Below are 24,902 nucleotides of genomic sequence, written 5' to 3'. Positions count from 1 at the left end.
CAAAAAGTTACTGATATAACTCACTCAGTATAACTGACTTTTGCACGTATGTTAGATTGTTTGCGGGTTAGTGGGTGAAAGTCGGGAGCTCTTGGCTGGGGCGTAGGCATTCTTATGGCATGGTTGGGGCATTCGTAGAGTGTAGCTGGCTTTTGCATATATGTTAGATTTTTTTGCAGGTCAGTGGGTGAAAGCCGGGGAGCTCTTGGCCGGGGCGTAGGCATTCTTATGGCATGGTTGGGGCCTAAAATTTCAGCATGTACCTCAATGATGGCGACGATATACCCACTCGGCTTCACCTACCTATGATGAGTACCCGGGAAATGCCTCCCCCCCCCTCTTCAAATTAAATTACTTCCCAAATGAGGGAGTTAACTTAAGTAACATTGGCTGTAAACTTGAATAGCTATTTTGCACACCTTGAAAACTAATACATACGAGTTATGAACAAATTTTTTTTTTCTACTTATTTTTAAACAAGTGACTTGTGCCCATTTTATACCAAATTACAAATTACAAATGGTGGTCGATATGAACGTTACCAGACAAGTTTCTGTTACCCTGATGATCGAGGCATATGTCCTTCACTTAAGTTAACCGATTTCGAATTCCAACCCTCCATCTCCCCCCCCCCTTCGATTTCGATATGGTTTTCTTCTTTCGTTTTTTTTTTTGTAGTTTTTATTATTTTTTTCTTTTTCCTTTTTTCCTTGTTTTGTTTTTTTAGTTAGTTGTATTATTATTTTACAAAATCATTATTTTTAAATCCAATGGTTTATATTCTAATTAATAATTTTGTAGCTTGCGTTTCGTTTTGCATTCATCAAACGCCAAAGCGAATGTCGGTACCTTCCCATCATAAGAAACTGGACCGAACTAACATCGATTGAGTTCGTACCGCATTCCTCTTGAAGCGCGCAGGTTGAATGCAAATAATATAGAAGTAGTTTCAATATCTAATAACTTCTTTATTTAAAAATATTGAAAGAGGTCAAAACATAAGCATCGTGCCCACCACAAAACCTTTTCGAAATTTGAATAGTCGACACACACACAAAGAGTCAGGAATATTTGTGTAGGTAAGAATCTGAACCTGATACCTTTCCCTCAAATTATTTAGTACTCTTTTATTTCAATAAACAACTCAATTATAGATTTTACTAAATTGCAAATCAAATCAAATTATATATATGGATATCAAACTACTGTTTTTACGTTTGAGACCAGTGATTCAGTGATGCAAAAGCTACACTTCAGAATAATAATTTCCTTAAGGCTTTAATTATTTATTAAATTATATGTGTAGATGTCACACCCTCAAAATCCGCTAACGGAGTTTTACTGTCAGAGGGTGTGAACTAACAGGATCGGAATCATTAGTTACAATCAAACCATAAAAACATATAAGTGAAAATAAGTGCGGAAGCGTAAAAACATAAACCAAGTGTTGCGCCACGCAGGACGACTTAAAAACCCACATAGTAACAGTTTAAAACAAGTTTGCATAGTCAATAGTGTTATAAGCAATGCATGATCCTATACCGCGCGCCCGCCTCGGCTACCTGAGAATAACATACTAAAAGTGTCAACACGAGGTTGGTGAGTTCACAAGTTTATATAAAATAAAGCGTTTAGCGTTTTGCGTTTAGCGTTTTGCGTTACCAGATAGTGTTAAATTGATTATATATCTATAGGTAGCTAGCCTATAAAGCAAGCATTACTAAGTGTTCGACACCGAAGCTGACTGTTTATCACGTGCCTTGCCACCAGGTCTATCCCGACCCTGGTAATGTGTTAGCCAAAATTACACCCACTCGACCTCCAGTCGAGCTTAGCGTTGGGTGGGGTTTGTCAAACCCAGTAGTACTACTCAACAGTGACTCGCTATTATCCAATATTAAACGGTTCGATGTGTAGGACTTCAGTTGTTTCGTTTGCCACTTAGCCTTTACAAGTGATATATAATTTCATAACAAAATCTAAAAGCGTTTCGGAGTATGTTATCTCCCCCAAGTGAAAAGCGTTTAAAAAGTTTAAAAGGGGAAAGTGAAACTCACTGTTTGCGAAGAATTCCCAAAAACAAGTCACCCAAGTGATGCGCGTCACAGAAAACTCTCACTAGCGTTCTATAACAACAAGGAGATTTTCTAAGAGTCGGAACTATTATCGAGTCTCTAGACCCGGCACACAATCCCTATGCACAAGATACGTTTCGTGTTTCGTTTGTGACTCGCGTGTGACTTAACAAGCACATTTGTGATACGTTACATGTTGTGAACAACTATCTACGTGTCACGTGTTAATAGTGTACATTACTAGCAATTATCCCCCGCAAGGGCAATTTGGTCCAAAACATAGCAATTATCTAGCAATAAGCACGTTTCATGTATTTTCACAAAGTTCAGCAGTTAGTTTCATCACGACAGAATTCTACTTGAAAGACTACTCTATTCAACAGATCATAGTATCACAATTAATTCACCAAAAATCGTCACAGAAACATACATGTGTTAGGTTTCCAAAACATATTTTATTGTATTTTTATTCTTCATAGATTTCTCACAATGATCAAAACATTACAGCAAACTCACAGCAGTCAAAATCATGCGCAACAGAATGTTATTTGTTATTCCCGTTAAATGAAAAATCCAATTAATGCAAGACCAATTGGGTTAGGTTCTTAACTCAACAAGTCAACTTCCAGAAGTGGAACCAACCCATTTGGTAATGTAGTTCATGAGATATGCTAATTACAAAACAACTTAACAGCAGGTCTCAAAACTCAGATTTGCACTTCAGTTTTGTAAAATCATAAAGATTAACTTTTACTCGTCCAAAAATTACAAACTTGGACTTTATAGAAACTAGACTCAACATAGCACCCTGTAGTGTTAACAACCTCAACCAATTTCCACATTAACAATTAGGTACAGTTGTCTAAACATAACTTACAATCTGTCCAGTACCAGTTTTGACCTTTAATCGCATTTAAATCATTTGACCAACCAAAACACCTCCAAATTAGGCGTGGTTGGACTTTCTGAAAACTAGACTCAGAGTACTACCTTGTAGACTCATAATTAGCTCAGTTTGCTTTTATATTCAACAAGTTACACATCGTTCAAGTTTAACAATCACTGCTGTCAAAACTCAGCAAGCATAAACAATCATCTAACATGCATCCTAAGCATACGACATAACTCAAAACATGTAACGAGCATAATTAATCACACAAATCAGTAGTAACCCTCTAGGGTTTACAAACAATCAATGATTCAATGATCTTTCACCGTTCAAAATCACATTTGATTATCAATATCAATCACTAACACATAATCAATCATCCTCTAGCAATAATCAATCATAAAACACTTAATGCATGATATTCAATAATTAGGGTTTCATGTTTATACCTTAAAAAACGCAGAAACAACCAAGATAAACGTGAGAGGTGCTTAGAAACGAGTGTAGGATGCTCCGTTTATGAAGAACAAGATCAAAACAAGGTGATGTGTGTGTGTGTGTGGGCTGCCGATCGCAAAGAGAGGGGAGGGGGGGATGCCGTCAGGTAGAGAGAGAGAGAGGGGAGGGGTTAGGGTTTTATTAATATTATTAATAATAACATGTTACATCTAGGCCCCTCAACTTCTAATAATTACTTTTCTAGCTTAAATTAACTCGTTTGCATCTTGAGTTAGCGTTTTATACTATGTTATCACATAACACATAATTATCACATAATTATTGTTTTGATGTTTTTCGTTTATTCACCAAGGGTTTGCGTCAACTCGTTTGCGTTTCGGTGCAATTCCCGAAAGACTACACATGTAGTAATTGTCAAGCGTCATTTAAAACCTTAGTTTAAATGTAATGAGATGTGCGTTATAGATCCAGTGATCTTAAGTTTGAATTGACGGAGTTTGAGTTAACAGAGTTAACCTGAAATTGATGAGTGTCACATCATTCCCATGTTAAAGAATTTTCGTCCCGAAAATTTGAGTCAAGTCGCGATGAGTGTCTGAAAAAGTAAGAAAAATTTTAAGTTTTTCATATCATCCCTTAGTTGAAAGAAATTTCGTCCCGAAATTTAATTCATACCTCCGGTGATTTCTGACGGTTTGTCGGGTTTCGCGGTTTTCTGTGCTTGGTCAGCCATTCAAAAAGGTGAGGATACTTTTTCATCATTTGATCCTCGCGTTCCCACGTGAAATCTGGTCCACGTCTCGAGTTCCAACGAATCTTAACGATTGGAATCTTGCTGTGCTTGAGTGTTTTGGTTTCCTAATCCAACACTTCGACTGGTTCTTCAATGAAGCGTAACTGTTCATCAACCTGCAATTCGTCCAACGGGACTGCTTGGGTTTCATCGGAAAGGCATTTCTTCAAATTGGATACATGGAATACATTGTGTACGCCACTGAGTTCTGTTGGTAAGTCCAGTCGGTACGCTACCGGACCAACGCGTTCAGTTATCCGGTATGGACCAACGTATCGTGGGTTGAGTTTGTTTCACTTCCCAAAGCGAACCACACCTTTCCAAGGTGAGACTTTGAGTAATACTTGGTCGTTTACTTAAAGTTCAAGAGGCTTGCGGCGTTTGTCGGCGTAATTCTTTTGGCGATCTCGTGCTGCTGCCATGCGGTTGCGGATTTGAACAATCTTTTCAGAGGTTTCAAGTACTAGTTCTGGACCAGTGATTTGGCTATCACCCACCTCTGCCCAGCAGAGAGGTGATCGACACTTCCGTCCGTACAACGCTTCAAACGACGCTGCTTTAATACTTGCGTGGTAGCTGTTATTATACGAAAACTCTACCAAGGGTAAGTGAGGTTCCCAACTTTTTCCGAAATCCAACACGCATGCACGCAACATGTCCTCCAAGGTCTGAATAGTTCGTTCACTTTGCCCATCCGTCTGAGGATGGTAAGCGGTGCTCATATCCAGGCGGGTACCTAGTGCGCTTTGTAGTGACTTCCAAAAGTGCGAAGTGAAACGGGAATCTCGATCAGAAATGATTGAGACAGGCACTCCGTGTCTAGACACTACTTCCTTCATGTAGACACGAGTCAGTCTTTACATTTTGTCCGATTCCTTAATCGCTAAGAAGTGTGCAGACTTAATCGGTCAACGATCACCCAGATGGTATCACATCCCGTCGGTGTTTTAGGTAATCCCGTGATGAAATCCATTGAAATGTGTTCCCATTTCCACATTGGAAGTTCCGGTTGCTATAGCAGGCCAGATGGTTTCTGATATTCTATTTTGACTCTTGCACAAGTCAAGCATTTGCTCACGTAGGTGGCAATGTCGGCTTTCATGTTTGGCCACCAGTAAAGTGCCTTTAAGTCATGATACATTTTATCTGAGCCAGGGTGGATAGAATATCTGGACTTGTGTGCTTCGTCCATCACTAGAGTTCTCAAGTCTCCGTATCGTGGAATCCAAATCCGGTTCTCAAAATATCGGACCCCGTCCGATTTGGTTTCGAGTTGCTTGTTCATGCCCCGCATGAGTTCTGATGGAAGATTATCATCTTTCAAGGCTTCGAGTTGCGCATCTCGAATTTGATCGGGTAAGTTGGCATGAATCGTGAGTTGCAATGCTCGCACTCGCCTGGGTTTATCGTTTTCTTTTCTGCTGAGAGCGTCGGCTACTACATTGGCCTTTCCAGGGTGGTACTTGATGGCACAATCATAATCCTTAAGCAGCTCGACCCAACGACGCTGTCGCATGTTCAGCTCCTTCTGATTGTAGATATGTTGGAGACTCTTGTGGTCGGTGTAAATGGTAAACTTGGTACCGTACAAGTAATGCCTCCATATCTTAAGGGCAAACACCACAGCTCCGAGTTCCAAGTCATGGGTCGTGTAGTTCTTCTCGTGAATCCGTAGTTGTCGAGAGGCATAGGCTATAACCTTCTCGAGTTGCATCAACACGCAACCGAGACCTTGTATCGATGCGTCACAATGTACCTCAAAATTTTCTGTTCCCTCGGGAAGGGCTAGGATAGGGGCGCTACAGAGTTTGGTTTTCAACAGTTGAAAAGCGGATTCTTGCGTGTCTCCCCAATTGTACTTAGTACCCTCGTGAGTCAAAGCGGTGAGGGGTTGAGCAATCTTTGAGAATCCCTCGATAAAACGCCGGTAGTGGCCGGCCAGTTCTAGGAATTGTCGCACCTCGGTCGGAGTCTTAGGTGTTTCCCAGTTTTTGATGGCCTCTACCTTACCGGGATCTTCATGGATACCACTCTCATTGATCACATGTCCTAAGAAAATGAACCTCGCGAAGCCAAAATTCGCATTTCGAGAGTTTAGCGTACAGTTGTTCCTTCTTCAACAATTCCAGAATTAATCTCAAGTGTTCTTCATGGTCAGCCTTGTCCTTAGAGTAGACGAGGATATCATCAATAAAAACAATCACAAACTTGTCGAGGTACGCCTTGCATACTCGATTCATGAGATCCATAAATACGGCTGGTGCGTTGGTTAAGCCAAAAGGCATAACCGAAAACTCGTAGTGACCATACCGAGTTCTGAAAGCCGTCTTTCAAATATCTTCTTCGCGCACTCTTAATTGATGGTAACCAGACCGCAGATCGATCTTTGAGTAGTAACTCGATCCTTGAAGCTGGTCGAACAGATCATCAATTCGGGGTAAGGGATAACGGTTCTTGATCGTCACCTTGTTCAGTTCTCTGTAGTCGATGCACATGCGGAAAGTCCCGTCCTTCTTTCGAACAAATAAGACAGGGGCTCCCCATGGTGATGAGCTAGGTCGGATAAAACCTTTATCCAACAAATCTTGCAATTGAGTGGACAACTCCTGAAGCTCCGCCGGTGCAAGCCGATACGGGGCTCGTGCTATGGGTGCTGCCCCGGGAGTCAATTCGATTTGGAATTCGACTTGTCGAATAGGAGGGAGTCCAGGCAAATCCTCCGGGAAGACTTCCGGAAAATCTCGCACAATCGGTATATCTTCGATTCGCTTCTCCTCCGCGGGTTTCTCAACAATATGGGCTAAAATTGTCGGATGACCCTTTCGTAGGTATTTCTGCGCCTTCATGAGGGTGATGACGCTGGTGGTCATTCCGCGCTTCTCGCCCTGAATCGAAATGGTCTCGCCAGAAGGGGTAGTGATGTGAACTATCTTGTCGTGACATATAATCTCCGCTCGGTTCTCGGATAACCAGTCCATGCCGACAACGACATCGAAACTACCAAGCGTAAAAGGTATAAGGTCGATATCAAAAATATGACCTGACAGTTTCAACTTACATCCCGCAAGTACATGAGTTGTTTCTATAGACTTTCCGTCAGCTAATTCAACAGGAAACTTAGCATCTAACGGGGTTGGAGTTAAGTCTAAGAGTTTACTAAAGGCTTTCGACACAAAACTCCTATCAGCTCCAGTGTCAAACAAAACAGAAGCAAAACAGTCGTTCACAGGAAACTTACCGGTCACCACATACGGATCGTTGCGGGCTTGGCCCGACCCAATGACGAAAGCTCTTCCTTTACCATTGCTTCCGCCACCGCTGCTGCCTCCGTTGTTCTCGTTCTATTTTAGTTTGGGACAATCCTTCCTGCAATGACCCTCTTGACCACACTCGAAACATCCCTTAGTCGTCATAGGTGGTTTAGGAGCACCCTTTGCCGCTAGGTCTCCCCTACATTCCTTGGCCTGATGACCCATTTTTCCGCATCTCAGACACTTGACACGGTCACATGGGCCAGCATGATGATAATTGCACCTGTTGCATTTCGGGTGTTTCCCAGCATAGCCGCTCGAACCCTGCCCGCTACCGTTGTTGTTATAGTTGGGAGCCTGATTATTGAAGCTCCGAGTGAGTTCGGGCTTACGGTAGTGTTGTTGCTGTGGGGGGTTCGAGGATGAGGACCTGGCGTTGTCGAACTTTCTCTTTCCATTACTCGGGTTGTTGTTGCTTTTGTTGTCAGTGCTCGGGTGGTCACGGGCTTTAGTGGTTGAACCTCTAGGTGGTAACGCACCTTGGGTCACTGCTTGATCCGTCAGTTTGTGAGCTAACCGGATCGCTTGTTGAATCGTAGCCGGTCTGGAAGACGTCACCATGCCCTGAATTTGCTGTGCTAACCCGTCAATATACATCTCGATCCTCTTACTCGGCGGGTCTACCATCCGTGGACACATCACAGCTAACTCGTGAGAACGGGTGGTGTAGGCTTCAATTTCGGAACCCACCATCTTCAACGACCAAAACTCGGATTCCAACTTTGCAATCTCCTCTCTAGGACAATACTCTTCCCGCATCATATTCTTGAACTCCTCCCAGTTCATAGCGTTCGCCAGTTCTAATCCAAGAATTTGCACATTCGAATTCCACCAAGTGAGAGCAGAATCTTCAAGTGTCCCAGCAGCAAATTTGACCCTACTGGCAGGTGGACAATTACACATCTCAAAAGCTGATTCGGCCTTCTCAGCCCAACGCAGGAAGCCTATAGCTCCCTCGGTGCCCTTAAACGAACTGGGCTTTCAATCCAAATAGTTCTTGAAAGTACACGTTCCAGTTGGACCTCCAGCTTGATTCTGGACATGTGCGGCTAGAGCGGCCGCCGCGTGGTCATTCAGCAGAGTTTGGAGTTCTGCTGCAGTCAAGTTGATGTTACCGCGACCATGTCCAGCGTTTCTTCCTGCCATTCCCTAGAATCACAACATAAAATGTCAGACATGAATTCTCGATTTTATATGCAACACACCATACATGTAATAAAAAGATAGGTAGGAAAGAAAAATAGAAGAAGTAAACATCACATCACAACCATATAATAATCCAAATAATAATTCATGATTAAAACCATTGTATTCGCTACAAAGTATTTAAAACCAATCATTAAAATCATAGAAAATAATAGTTTGGATGGAGACAACCCCTCCATCTAGGTGTTATCATCCTTAGATGTCATCGTCTGAGGACACCTCCGAGTGTGCCTCTGGCTCAGCCGGTTCTTCCTCCGGTTCCTCTTCAGGTTCCTCCTCGGGGTCTTCCTCGGGATCCTCCTCAGGCTCCTCTTCGGGATCTTCCTCGGGTTCCTCTTCAAACTCTGCCTCAGGTTCGGCTGCGTTCTGAGCAATTTGCATCTGTAAGACATCGCAACGCTCTAGTGCTATCTCTGTCCGGGTCCTTGCCACTTGGAGTTGCTATTGCAAGTCTATCATCTCGGCTTGCATTTTTCTCATAATCTTCATCTGTTGATCACTAGCCTCTTGCATTTCTTTCATAGCCGCTGTTAGGCGGGAAATTTCCTCCTTAGTTTCGGTTCCATCTTTTAACAGTCCGGAAACGTTCGCTCTCGTATAGCGCATAAAACCAACGTCACGCTCCAATCAAGAAACAACAGCTGCGAGAACACGCTCTACAGGTTCGGTTATGGGTGGTAGAGTGTTGGGGTAAGCAGGACGACTCGGGTGAGGTAGTGGGGGAACTTGTTCGCGATAGACCATACGCCTGATCATATTCGGGTACCGATCCCAGCTAACTTCGTCTTCGTACATGCCTCCGGATAAGCGATACCTCTTCGGTGCAGGGGCTTCGAGTTCCGGGACTACACGGGGTGGCGATGAGGTAGGTAACTGCGGTTCCTTCCCATGAGCATGAGTCATCTGATCGGATGATGATGATGGTGGCGTCGACATCCCTACAGGTAAGCCGTGTATGCGCGCGTATGAGTGAATGAGGTAAAGAGATAGAGATAACGAAAGACTACACAAAACATATGCAGTACGTATAATTATAACTAATGGGTCGTTGCGGTTATAGTCTAGTATGCATGCAGTTACTAGTTCGCTATAACCAATGGCTTTGATACCAATCTGTCACACCCTCAAAATCCACTAACGGAGTTTTACCGTCAGAGGGTGTGAACTAACAGGATCGGAATCATTAGTTATAATTAAACCATAAAACATTTAAGTGAAAATAAGTACGGAAGCGTAAAAACATAAACCAAGTGTTGCGCCACGCAGGACGACTTAAAAACCCACATAGTAACAGTTTAAAACAAGTTTGCATAATCAATAGTGTTCTAAGCAATGCATGATCCTATACCGCGCGCCCGCCTCGGCTACCTGAGAATAACATACTAAAAATGTCAACACGAGGTTGGTGAGTTCACAAGTTTATATAAAATAAAGCGTTTAGCGTTTTGCGTTACAAGATAGTGTTAAATCGATTATATATCTATAGGTAGCTAGCCTATAAAGCAAGTATTACTAAGTGTTCGACACCGAAGCTGACTGTTTATCACGTGCCTTGCCACCAGGTCTATCCCGACCCTGGTAATGTGTTAGCCAAAATTACACCCACTCGACCTCCAGTCGAGCTTAGCGTTGGGTGGGGTTTGTCAAACCCAGTAGTACTACTCAACAGTGACTCGCTATTATCCAATATTAAACGGTTCGATGTGTAGGACTTCAGTTGTTTCGTTTGCCACTTAGCCTTTACAAGTGATATATAATTTCATAACAAAATCTAAAAGCGTTTCGGAGTATGTTATCTCCCCCAAGTGAAAAGCGTTTAAAAAGTTTAAAAGGGGAAAGTGAAACTCACTGTTTGCGAAGAATTCCCAAAAACAAGTCACCCAAGTGATGCGCGTCACAGAAAACTCTCACTAGCGTTCTATAACAACAAGGAGATTTTCTAAGAGTCGGAACTATTATCGAGTCTCTAGACCCGGCACACAATCCCTATGCACAAGATACGTTTCGTGTTTCGTTTGTGACTCGCGTGTGACTTAACAAGCACATTTGTGATACGTTACATGTTGTGAACAACTATCTACGTGTCACGTGTTAATAGTGTACATTACTAGCAATTATCCCCCGCAAGGGCAATTTGGTCCAAAACATAGCAATTATCTAGCAATAAGCACGTTTCATGTATTTTCACAAAGTTCAGCAGTTAGTTTCATCACGACAGAATTCTACTTGAAAGACTACTCTATTCAACAGATCATAGTATCACAATTAATTCACCAAAAATCGTCACAGAAACATACATGTGTTAGGTTTCCAAAACATATTTTATTGTATTTTTATTCTTCATAGATTTCTCACAATGATCAAAACATTACAGCAAACTCACAGCAGTCAAAATCATGCGCAACAGAATGTTATTTGTTATTCCCGTTAAATAAAAAATCCAATTAATGCAAGACCAATTGGGTTAGGTTCTTAACTCAACAAGTTAACTTTCCGAAGTGGAACCAACCCATTTGGTCTTGTAGTTCATGATATATGCTAATTACAAAACAACTTAACAGCAGGTCTCACAACTCAGATTTGCACTTCAGTTTTGTAAAATCATAAAGATTAACTTTTACTAGTCCAAAAATTACAAACTTGGACTTTATAGAAACTAGACTCAACATAGCACCCTGTAGTGTTAACAACCTCAACCAATTTCCACATTAACAATTAGGTACAGTTGTCTAAACATAACTTACAATCTGTCCAGTACCAGTTTTGACCTTTAATCGCATTTAAATCATTTGACCAACCAAAACACCTCCAAATTAGGCGTGGTTGGACTTTCTGAAAACTAGACTCAGAGTACTACCTTGTAGACTCATAATTAGCTCAGTTTGCTTTTATATTCAACAAGTTACACATCGTTCAAGTTTAACAATCACTGCTGTCAAAACTCAGCAAGCATAAACAATCATCTAATATGCATCCTAAGCATACGACATAACTCAAAACATGTAACGAGCATAATTAATCACACAAATCAGTAGTAACCCTCTAGGGTTTACAAACAATCAATGATTCAATGATCTTTCACCGTTCAAAATCACATTTGATTATCAATATCAATCACTAACACATAATCAATCATCCTCTAGCAATAATCAATCATAAAACACTTAATACATGATATTCAATAATTAGGGTTTCATGTTTATACCTTAAAAAACGCAGAAACAACCAAGATAAACGTGAGAGGTGCTTAGAAACGAGTGTAGGATGCTCCGTTTATGAAGAACAAGATCAAAACAAGGTGATGTGTGTGTGTGTGTGGGCTGCCGATCGCAAAGAGAGGGGGGGGGGATGCCGTCGGGTAGAGAGAGAGAGGGGAGGGGTTAGGGTTTTATTAATATTATTAATAATAACATGTTACATCTAGGCCCCTCAACTTCTAATAATTACTTTTCTAGCTTAAATTAACTCGTTTGCATCTTGAGTTAGCGTTTTATACTATGTTATCACATAACACATAATTATCACATAATTATTGTTTTGATGTTTTTCGTTTATTCACCAAGGGTTTGCGTCAACTCGTTTGCGTTTCGGTGCAATTCCCGAAAGACTACACATGTAGTAATTGTCAAGCGTCATTTAAAACCTTAGTTTAAATGTAATGAGATGTGCGTTATAGATCCAGTGATCTTAAGTTTGAATTGACGTAGTTTGAGTTAACGGAGTTAACCTGAAATTGATGAGTGTCACAGTAGATGTATTAATAACTTCGTAATTACATATTCAATAATGAATGTACATATATGACATAGAGTAGGGGCCTGCGTCTGTTATGTAAGTTCGATGACTTCGATCTGAGAAGCTAATACACATTAATGAGATCTCAGACTTCTCCTACTCTCCTAGAAGGAGAGTCAGTCTATTATAAAATATTAAAAATTAATATGACTCTTGTAAAAGATATAATTTTAGTGAGAAGAGTGATATTGTTAATAATAACTAAGAGGATCTAGCAAGAAACCAGAAGGTAGTGTACACAAAATAAAGTCTAGATATATTGTGAATTCAAATATTTCTTCCATATTTATAGCATAAACCAAAAAGACATGTTATTACACAAGATGTTGACCCATTTTCTTGGTTGATTGAGAGAACTATACCGAAGAAAGAATTCAAAATGATAGAAAAGGAAAGCCATAATTATATCATGGACCAAGTGCGTTCACTGTTCATGCGTCATGGGCTCCATCAATGATCAATTTTCTTAAAAATCTAATAGGGCCACTGATATGATTAAGAAAACAGCATAGCCGAAAGATGAACGGTGAACCAACAAATTTGACTTAAACGTAAGCCCATTAGGGTTGGAGGGGCACTCCCCCTACAACCCGCGACAAAAACTAATCACAAAGTACTATGTATTTGCTCCATTTACTCTCACACCAACTTGAACCAGGAGCGGGTTCTAGTACTCACATTTGAACCCAAAATCCAACCTAGAAGGAGAGGTTGGTCTGTTTGACCCGCCTACCATAAAAGTATGCAGATTTTTGGGCATTTACAAATAGAAACAATAAATTAAATGACATGGTTCGGATATTAAAAGTTGTTGTGTTTGCTAATTAACATGTCAAATATGATACAAACCCGTAAATGTTACTTGAACTAGAAAATCATGTTAAACATGTGAGTCTTAACATGACACGTGTATTCACAAGATTAAGTCTTAACATCCGTTCCACATCCTTCTGGCCTCTTTACTTTTGTTGTTTGAGTTCGAAATGACTTTGTGGTCTCGAATCTCGATATTTAATTTGAGTGATTGGTTGTACAATTTGTTTTGATTTGTATTAGGGTTAATTAAGTTTATTAATAATTTCATGAGGTGATTGGTGGTTATCTTCTGATTGACTTAAAAATATTAAAACAATCAGAACACAATATATAGTCAGGAAAGTTCATATAGAAAAAGAATGACGGGGATCATGCTGAGTTCAAACTCACAAAGACACAATATTGAACAAGATTTGTTCTCACTTTTATTATTATCATAGACCAAAAATAAAAGAACACCAAAGAGATTGACACTACCAATCATGTATTTATACTAGAAGGAAAAGATATTAATAATTAAACAATTAAAACATTCGAAGTAAACTCTACTTAATTATATTGTCTTTAAGGTTACTCATAGTGGATGCATGTAGGATCATTGATCGAAATGGGATGATGGACCTTGTAAACCTAACCGGATCGAAATTGCAATTTGTGCTGGATAAAAAACGAGCAATATATAGCAAATCGTTGGTGTTGGAATACTAATTTTAAATTTCTTTCTAGTTTTTTTAAATTTTAATATAGTCTCGTAGTTTTTTAATATACTATTTAAGTTGTTGTGGTGGTTGTTAATATTTCCTTCTAATAAAACGAACTCATATATATGTTGATGTAAATGGAATCATTTAAACCAACACGTGGAATACAATTCAAATGCAACTGTGTAACATTTTTTTTTTCAAAGAGTTAAATTATATTAAAAATAGTTCCATTTGCATCGTGCCATATCTCTCTCTCTCTCTAATATCGTCATCTTTGGTGTATTTTAGTGAAGTCAGAGAGTGAAAGTGAGAGTGGCGATGACACAATAAGTAACTGAAACTCTCTCTATCTACTTTTTTACTTTTTCATGAAGGATCCGCCTTTTTCGCTCTTAGTTACAACCTAGCTAAGCTAATTACTTCACCACCACTTGCACATCTCATTTTCTTCATTTCATCATATTATTATTATTTCCAACCACAAACATGGGCAAACAATGGTTGCTTTACAAGCTAATTACCACCAGAAAATCAAGAAAAGCCGGCGGAGATAAGACTTCTTCCGGTGGTTGCATGAGTGCCATTTTTCATCGTCACCTTCCTTGTCATCAACCTTCTTTAATCAAAGAAACTACTTTTAATAATAATAATATTCATCAACAACAACCGAGTAATGATATCCTTAAAGGTGTTGAAGCACCAAGAAACAGCTTGGAGTTAGAAGAACACAAACTTGTGGTTGAAGAAGCTGCTTCATCTAAAATTAACCAAGAAACTAACTTTAACATCCCTGTAAGTTTCTTTATTACTTCTATTGTTATTGTTTTCATTTATTAAAACAATATGAATTATATTCCCTTTAATCCAACTTTTTTTTCCAGACCAGATAAAATTATTTTTTGAGTAACTACTAAAATAGTTCATGATTATTTTATTTTATCTGGAATATTAAATATTAAGGTATTACGAGTTTTGTCATTTTCAACAAAATTGCTCCCCGTCACCGTCATCTTTTATCGTTAAGTCGTATGCATTTTCGTCTTCTTACAAAGTTTATTTAAAAGCATGGCACGTAATTAATTCTTTTTTGTCACAATAGGTAAAGTGACATAAGACTTGACGTTAAAAAATAGATGCTGTTAAGAGATTTGGATGAAAATGACACGATTTGTAATATTTCAAGGTTCAATATGCTACGAAAAATAAAATATTTTGAATACAAGTAACAAATGTAACATTATTTAAGTGATAATTCTAAGCAAACAATAGAAAAAATTAAAGAAAGTATTTTAACTAAAAAAACAATAATGTATAGTAACTTAGGATGATGATTATTATTGTCCATTCTTGATGGTGATGGGTTGTTGGATTCATAATTATTACTAAATTAATTTTATTTTTGTAGATGGGTAGAATACAAATCAAAACAAAAAGATCAAGAATAATGGAAGATGCATTATCCGAATCATGTAACAGCTCACCTGGTACAAAAACACCTAATCTAGTAGCAAGATTAATGGGTCTTGATCTTCTTCCTGAAAATTCATCTCCAAGGTTGTCATCTATTAAAAATAATAATGCACGTTCATTACCCGCAACACCGCGGATATCGACAGCCGCGAGACCATCCACGGAGATTGACCATCATCACCGGCTTTCCCTCCAAATCATTGATGATCAGAGTACAAGACATTATGCTAAGCATATTGCGAAACAAGTGAGGGAGAATATTAACCGGAGAGTTGGTGCCGATATTACAAATGTTGTGAATAAAAGAGAACAAAGAAGGGATGAGTTTCTTGAGGTGGTTAAGGCAAAGAGACCGGCGCCACTAATGTCCACCGCAACAGCCACCGGTAAATCAAGAAATGTTGATCAAGGTATGTGTAATTATAAAATCTTTTAAGAAGTTACATTTGGATAAAAAACTTAAAATACTAGATTTTCTAAAGGCGCCAAATAGACTTTTTGAAAGGCAACAAATATCTTTTTTTTGTGAACGACCAACTAAGTAACGCCGGGTACTTCGTACGCGGCCCCTAATAGCTAAAGGTAGCCCGAGCCGGCCACTAGTCCGGACGGACGGAGCCCCTAGCGGTCCACCTATTGAGGTAGCCCGAGCCGGCCAAATTGCACGACAACGAGGAGCCGGTAAAACCGGGTGAGATCAGGACTCGAACCCTGGCAAGCCAGGGTCATCCCTCATATCTCCCATATAAATTGATGATAGTGGGGTTTAAACCCCCTACCTCTCACTAGTAAAGAGGAAACAAATATCAAACTAGTCTCTAATCGAATAAGCAGCAATAATTTGAAGTTTTTAAATATTTTATTGATATTTTTATAATATGTTTTTAAAAAAGTTTTAAATTTTAATTTATAATTTGAAAGACTTTTTTTTCAATTTTTTTGAAAGAAAGTTTTTGGTTATATTAAAAAAATTGCGTTTTTGAACCGGACTCAAGATATCAAAGATTATTTTTCAAGGTTTTTATTATTTTTTTAAAACTTTTTTAAAAAGTAATTTGGTGTAAGGATATTTGTTTTTGTAAGGTTTTTATTTGTTTTTTGTTTTTGTTTTTGTTTTTTTTTTTAAATCTCAGGGCATGTATGTGGAAAAGAAAATGAACCGATACCGCCACCAAGGCTAAGATTCTTGAAGATTGAGAACCACCTCAACAAACCCAACTCAAATTCACCAAGAATTTCACAATTATCATCATGTTCAGAAGTTATTCCATCATCAACAACCACAAAATCACCTCTACAGATAAAATCGCACAAATGCACGAGAATAGCAAGTGAAAAATATGATCTCAGATTGAAAAAAATGCCCCGACAAGAAGCACCATTTTTAAGGAAACGAAACAAGTCAATTCCTTTGTCAAATGTTCTGAGTGTCAACGCCTCAACACTATTTCCTCAAAAACAGGTACCTGCCTTACCTAGTACCAACATGAAACACTATTAGGATATCAATGTTCTTTATATTATTTTTTATTGTTTTCATCGGTGCCGAATACTTACAACAAGTGTCCTGGAATAGCGTCTCATGCCGCATCACTTGGCTAGGACGTTAAACACCGAACTAAGTAGGTGTCGATCAAGGGCATTAAGGGGCTGGGTGTGGGGCCAGAGTCTTTCTAACCAATCAAACCACTCAACTCATAAATTTTTAAAAAGATAATCGTTTTTGTTAGTTAAAATATTACACATTTATAAATAAAAAGTTAGTTAGAGTCTCCGTGATAACGTGAGAATGACGTGAAAGTCACATTTTAGTTAAAATAATACATATTCTAATAATTATTATATTGCTTTAAGTTTTTAAATAAGTTATTCTTAATACGGTATATCATCCATATTTGCAGGTACCATTATCGAATGTTACATTGTTACCTAGTAGTCAAAGTTGGTCATACAATAATAACAATGTCCCCGCTGCCACGGAGACTGATACGAGGAGTAACACAAGGGTGGCAGGAGGGATTTTATTTGAGGAGGAGGCGAAGGAGGTGGTGACGAAGATTGAGCGTGACTTGGTTGAGACGTTGGTGAATGAGGTGGCAGGGATAATATGGCACGTTGGATGAGTATCTAAGGGTCTGACTGAAGTCACATGGTGGACTCACGCGAGGGGTCAAAAACGAGAAAGAAAATGTTATTTGGCAACCTAAAAAAAGATGGCTTTAAAAGGAAGGGATATATATGCCCAACTTTACAAGATGAAGAGTCATGCTAATTAAGATTTTACTTCTTTAAGTTTCTTTGTAAATTGCATTCCGTTAGTTATAATATAGATTATCAAATATCATTGTCAATGTTGTTAAAAATATTAGCGAAGTATAGACGAAAACGGTTAAATTTACACATATAGTTATAATTATAATTATAATTATATATAAAGTGACACCACTATTTTAAAACATATAAATTTTAACTTTTATTATTTTGGTGGAAATAGTTGAATCTTTGTATTAAGACTTCTGTTGAACTAAAACACATCGTCCTTAATCCTTAAACTTGTTTAAATTACAAATTAGATTTTCCAACCTAATTTACAAATACTTAAATCTATAAGTTGTATATGTCTGTAAAGTATTTTTTTAAGTGGCCAACTAAAATTATATGTATATATACGTATACCCGTCAGTTATCCCAATATAGCCGAATTTACAATCGCCAAATTGTTTACATGTGTTTCATAATTTCATAGTAAAACCCGTGAGTTATCCCAATATAATTTACCCTACCTACAATGATTCTTTTTCCATAAGTACAGGCATCTCTAATGGGAGATTGTCAACCTACCGTGTCCTAATTGAAGGAAGGAGAGAGAGAGAGAGAGAGAGAGAGAGAGAGAGAGTCTAGATAGAGTGTCAACCCATACTGCATGTTGAATTTATGATATAGTTTTTTAAGAAAAGAAGAGAGTAGAGAAGAAGAATTTAAGTGTTGGGATCAGAGATGCTCTAAGAGACTACGCCTACCACTACATTAGATAAATGAATCAGCCTCCCGTCGAAAATCAATTTATTTATAATCTTCCATATGCACCATGTAGTTACAAGAAAAATAAACATCTTCGTCTTTTCCTTGTAAAATTAAAGCGGTATAGTTGTGACTGTGAAACTCCAGTAGGTCCTCAACGTTAAATACATGTAAAGTATATGAACGAAAGGATCGGAAACTTTAAAAGTAGAAAGAAAAGTAATTATAAACGAAGGAAAATTCACATATATAATGATTTTTTTAAATAGTATAATCTTTCTAGTTTCTAGAATCTAGGATGTGAGATAGAAATAAAAAATTTAAATTCAATGATCGTGAATTATTATATTATGGTCCCCGGATAAGTTTGAAGAGAAGAGGGTACACAATTACCGAGTTGGGGTATCTTCCAAGTATTCCGTGATGTAACCCACTACCCAAGACCCGACATGTAGTTCTATATTAAACCTAGATTCTTTCCTTTTCCTTTAGAACAAATAAAATTCTAGAACGTATTAATGTTTTTGGTGTAATCCGACATGTTCTATACTATTCATTAAATTGGTGTAGTTCTGATATCTATCTGCAATCGGTTATGGTTTGTATCTTGGGCTTCTAGTGTCTTGCGGTAGCTTTTATATATATAATCAATTCTTTGCGGTTCAACAAATTTTTTAGAGGATGGTGGACAGAATTGATGTATTGCTATTTATGTAATCGGGTTATGTAATATTTGAAACCTTATAACAATTTGAAACATTACTCAAAAATACATTTTGTTTAACGCCAAATTTATGTTGTATGTGTGACTTGAACTCAATACCTTCCAACCTTTTGTGTTATAAAATCTTTGTTTTCAACAATGAGTCACCAACACTCAAAATTTAAATACCATGTTCGAAAAAGTAAATAAAAAATGTTTTGTGAGAATAAATGGTGATTTGAAATGCTGGTCCATAGTCCAATTCATAAATAAGGCCATTATGTTTGTAAGAAAAAAAATGGTGGATACTGGCATAGTGTTAATTACATCTGACCACACTACATGATGTTAAATTGAACTGTTGAAGGCCAGAAGTCTCAGTATCTCAATTCTCAAGGCCCAAGATATTAACGAATATGCTATTAGTTATCTTTTTATAAATCTTATTATTAACATCAACATTTAGCCTTATTACATACAAGCATCTTGGTATAATATAAATTTCAAATTGGAAAGAAATAAACCGTGCACGATTTGGGAAAATTACAAGGGACGGGTTCTCCGTAAACGGATGAGTTTGGACGTGGAGCGGAAGTCGAAACCCTCTTCCCCCAAGGAGGTTCAGAAGTTATGGGAATGTCTTGATAACTAGATTTAGTTTCGGGCTTACAGCTGGGTTCAATGATAGATCAACGGACTTGGGAGAATGGATGGAAACGGTTTATTCACCACAAAGTTGTATTGTGCTGGTTGGGGACAAAACAAGAATTCTCGTGTCGACTTTATTTAGGATTGGAATAACTGGTGTGGGTTAATATTTTTGGATGGAAAGTGGAAATGGGAAGACTTGCCACCTCCGATGCTTTTATGTAGAATGGTGATTGAAGAACAAAGGTGGTGTCTAATAATTTATTTTTTAGTAACAAATACTAATAAATTAATTGTGTCCTATACTCGTATTCTTTCTAACACTATGCCACTATGTGAAGAAGTTTTAGAGTCGGTTGAACACCTTCTCACCTCTTGTTATGTGGCAACGTCATATAGCAAATCGTTAGCACTTCGTTCAACATGCCCCAATGTTTTCTTTTATGGTACGTTAATTATCTACTTGAAATTCACCATAGCATCGAGGCACGCAAATTAACACAATAAAGAGCCATCCCAGTGGTAATTTTAATGGCATGTTAGAGTAATAGAGTTTGTGAAGAAAGGAATGCGATGCTCTTCAATAGTAACTAGATAGTTTCTTGCAATGTGATATTGTTGTATCAAATATTTGGACATTCAAAACAATGTCTGATCTTATTTCTTGATGAAGAAAAATGCAAATACATGGACATAGCTAGTAACAAGGTACACCAATATTGTCTACCATGGTACAAGTGAGAGGTCTTGTATGTCGACTGCCATGCATTTACCGTGGGTTACAAGCATACTGCCATAAATGCCTCTACCGTACTATAACAGTTTATTTTCTTACAAACTGATCAATTCATGAATGTTGAAAAGTTAATGAAACCTAAGGACATATGTAAGATTTTTGGTGAAAACATTGATTGTTCAAGATGATGTGCGAATGGTCTTTTACAGTGCAGTTGTAGGTAATTATCTTACAGACCCTAAATCTATGTTATACGACAACAGAATATAGGTAACTAGGTAAGTACAATACTCAAATGATGAAAGTCACAACCTGTTGGTGAAACCAAGTCAATGGAAGCATTATGGGCCTACAAAGAGGCTATGACGTTTTTGTCAAGATTTCATAAAAACATCTAGAGCCTAGAGATGGCAAATTCAACTTGTTAATGTGAAATGGCTTGCTAACAGGACAACAGGTTGAGCAGCCCATGACACATGCAATCAAGTCAATTGTGTTTATAATCTTCGGCACTGCTATATAAAAATAAGTGAATCATTATTATTGTAACACTTTATACTTATAATCATACTTATTTACAAATCTTAAAAAAGAGAGGGGGGGGGGGGGGGCAGATGGTCAAACCGGCCCAAGCCAACGTCTTTTGACTAGGAGTGTAAGAGCCAAACACGAGCTCGTTTAACTTAGAAGAGCCAGAGCTAGGTTCATGAATCAGTGACGAAGCTTGGACGAAAATGCCGGATTGGGGGGGACTCAAATTGTATGAAACATTTCATAAACGAGGGAAGGGGGCTCAAATTTTTGACCGAAAATGAGTAAAATTACATACAAATTTTCGGATGAAAAATCGGTAAACTCAATCCATGTTGTGAATATTTTTTCAAGTTTGAAGTAGACTGGATTCGAGTTTGTTTCTTTATTAGTTATTTGGATGGTTATCGGATATGTGTATGCTTAAAAACCTAGCTGAAACCCGAACCGAGGATTAAAAGAGAAGTTCTTACCTAAAACCCGGTTATATAAGTTTTTGGGCCTTGTATTTTACACAAATACCTTTTTTAAAAAATAGTGACTTTCCTAGGAGGAACATGATAAGTTATTATTTGATTTTTATTTTTATTTTTATTTTTTTTGATGGGATGGAGTATGACAAGTAACCAAAAAAAAAGGTTAGCCTTAACTTTTTTTTAATTGATTATTGGGCAACATCTTCTAGAAGGGAATTCAATCTCAATCTTGAAAATTTAATCTTAAAATGTAAAATACTTCACTAATTAAACACCATCATTCCTGAATCGGAATACATACTAAATCAAATAAAACTGCTCTACTGCTTCTACAAGTAAACTTGTGCATAATCAAAACAAATCCTTTTAGGTTATATGAATCCAACACTAACAAATAGCTGCGGCCTACAAGCATGTTAGACAATTACAACATGACAACCTTCCATAGGGACATTACATGTATTACAATTTGATTAACTTATTCCTAAGCCATTTTGTTTTAAGATTTGGTGGACTTCCTCTTTGGTTGGCATACCGGGTATCCCTCCTTTCTTCGTTACAACAAGCGCTCCACACGCATTCGCAAAAACAAGAGCTTCACGTAGTCGTTTTTCATCCTACTCAAAACACAATTGCCACAGCTTAATTAAACAAACAAATCATTAACATTAATCAACCATAACATGTCCAGTAAAAGTTACCTCAAGTAAACTAATATCAGAAGCTAAAACACTCAAAATCCCGCCAACAAAAGCATCTCCAGCACCCGTAGTATCAATGGCCTTCACTTTAACACCATCAACTCTACCCTTAAACCGCTACACAACGTAACACAATTGTTAAGTTTAATTACATTTATATTTAACCACTAGCCACAATTATTTGCATCTTGCCTTAGTGTAATATCTACAACCACTCGCCCCTTCACTAACAAGAAAAAGTTTAAGATTCGGATGAAAAAGCTTCTTCAACACCACATTATCATTAGACGCATCCTCACCATCGGCCAAAAATGAAACTTCATCCTCACTTACCTGCATACATTCTTATCAATCATCTGTGTATTCTCGTTATAAGCCGTAACATGCACGTAAACACATGTACCTTAATAACATCCGCATGGTCCCACACGCTCATTATGCCCTCACGAGCAGCTTCCGCGGATGGCCATAATGGTAATCTCAAATTCACATCGTAAGAAAGAATGCTACCCGATTTCTTGGCTATAGCCATTGCAGCTAGATGAGTTGATCTACATGGTTCGTCTATCAAACTAATCGAACCAAAGTGAAATATTTTTGCCTACGGTTAAAACAATTAAGACCATCAAATAGATAAATTGTTAAGTTAGAGTTTCACATATACAGAGTTTCACATATACATAATTGATACTTTAAATATTATGTATGTCCTTAATAATTAGATAAACAATCATATTTATCCGATCTTATAAGAACAACTTAAGAAGTTGCTGTTTTACCCTTGTTTACCTGTTTGATAAGATTCACATCAAGTTCCGATTCTTGGAGTAGCATATCCGCACTAGGATTCCTAAAAAACAAAAACTCTCTCTCCCCATCGGATTTTCGACTAACGAAAGCTAATGTTGTTCTAGCTTTGTGGTCAAATCGCATCCCGGAATTGTTGACTTTATTTTTCTTCAAAATGTCAGCCAACATGTACCCAAATTGGTCATCTCCCACCTTAAAACAAGTACCATATGCAAGTTTAAACAAAAATAAATAAACTTGGCATCATATAAGTTGGAACTTTATTAACTTTAAGCAATATACTTTTCCTATAAATGCTGAAGAACCACCCAATCTTGATATACCGACCGCAACATTAGCCGGAGCACCACCAGGTGCTTTCTCAAAGGCAGGTGCTTCTGCAAGCGAGACTCCAGAAACTGTTGACACAAAGTCGATCAACATTTCGCCAAAGCATACAACAAGTGAACCATCTGACCACATGAGAGTTGCTTATTAATATATTGATCGATTATTTGTAATTAAAAGGATGGTCTTCAAATCTATGTGCAGCTATTTATATATTGTACCCCATAAGTTTCAACTAGCTATACAATCAATACCACAAAATTTTCGGTCACCTCGTTCCGTTAATTACATAAATAACCTCACTTTATAATATGTTAACCCTCAAATTCCATTTATAAATTAAACAAACAACCCCACAAGTTTTTAATATGGTATGAACCGATACCGTAACGAACCAAACCGATACTGTCACGTCTCTGGTGCAACGCACGAGTTTAAAACGACTAATTTATATGCCAAATTACATAATTTGAAATTCAATCTAAACATAAACATAAACATAGTTGCTTCTAAAAGAGCAATTTAAGCATCAATAAAATCAGCATATGATCCAAGAAACTTCAAGATTAGTAAATAAAGTTACCCAAATGATCCAAGAAACCAGAAGTAACATGCATATCAATTTAAATTAATCTCACAAATGATAAATACATAATAGAAAATAAAACCAGTAAAAGCATGAGGTGATCGGAAAAACCTGAAGCTGGGTTTTCTGCCATTTGGGTATGAGGTGATACAAGTGAAAGATAACAGCAATATATTATTATTATTATTATTATTATTATTATTATTATTAATCAGGCTTAATTAAAAGATGATGAAGAAGAAGAAGATAGAAATGGAAAGGTGGCAAATTGATAGATGTTTCTAGGTAAAATCAGTGTAAAGCTCATGACAATATTGACCGACTCTCTGATACGTGTCATGATCCGACTCTTTTACCGTTGGACACGCCCACACCTCCATTAATATTGATTACCATTTTTATTTTGATATAAGAAGTGATTTACCTTGTAATTATTAAAGATACCTTTTACTATAACAAATTAGAAACTAAAGTAGATTTAGACTTTTCTTTCTTCTTTTCTTCTCTTTTTTTTTAGGCAAAGAAGACAGATGCTACAAGCTTAGAAAGATTTAAGGTGTGTTTTCTCATTATTTGATAATAATATTAAAAAAATATATTGTTTTAGAAGATTCAAATATACAACTACAATGTGTTTAATTTAATGCATGTTTTGTGTAGAGTTCATTTAAAACTGAGTTTTCGTTTCCAAAATAAAAATTATCGTTTCCACATGCTTACTCTTTTCAGTGTTTCATGCGATTTTTTTCCACGAGGTGAATACTAATGTGCATGTCGTCAAACCCGCGCCTTAAAAACTTTGAATCCCGACACAATGTGCATGTCCCAACCAATAGTTATTACCA

General features: G+C 37.6%; 2 protein-coding genes across 2 annotated transcripts; one reads left to right on the top strand and one right to left on the bottom strand.

The window, feature by feature from the left end:
* The first annotated feature begins 14,326 nt into the window (after positions 1-14,326).
* LOC143591047 (uncharacterized) lies at positions 14,327-17,137 on the top strand. Its single transcript, XM_077071366.1, has 3 exons — positions 14,327-14,840; positions 15,454-15,928; positions 16,652-17,137. The coding sequence occupies exons 1-3, from the start codon at positions 14,535-14,537 to the stop codon at positions 17,017-17,019; spliced, it is 1,149 nt and encodes a 382-aa protein (XP_076927481.1). The 5' UTR covers positions 14,327-14,534; the 3' UTR covers positions 17,020-17,137.
* A 4,735-nt stretch (positions 17,138-21,872) lies between these two features.
* On the bottom strand, positions 21,873-24,249 carry LOC143591041 (putative fructokinase-7). Its single transcript, XM_077071361.1, has 7 exons — positions 24,169-24,249; positions 23,427-23,596; positions 23,124-23,336; positions 22,738-22,935; positions 22,527-22,667; positions 22,335-22,451; positions 21,873-22,250 (listed from the first exon to the last, which is right to left on the bottom strand). Exons 1-7 carry the CDS (start codon positions 24,188-24,190, stop codon positions 22,107-22,109), a joined length of 1,005 nt encoding a protein of 334 aa, XP_076927476.1. The 5' UTR covers positions 24,191-24,249; the 3' UTR covers positions 21,873-22,106.
* Between the last annotated feature and the right edge of the window lie 653 nt (positions 24,250-24,902).

This window comes from Bidens hawaiensis, unplaced genomic scaffold (genome assembly GCF_021521415.1).
Source record: "Bidens hawaiensis isolate Kalapana, Puna unplaced genomic scaffold, B.hawaiensis_p1.1 tig00001685_1, whole genome shotgun sequence".
Lineage (NCBI taxonomy): Eukaryota > Viridiplantae > Streptophyta > Magnoliopsida > Asterales > Asteraceae > Bidens > Bidens hawaiensis.
The sequence above is the reverse complement of the archived record's forward strand: the minus strand, read 5'-3'. Positions and strand labels throughout refer to the sequence as shown.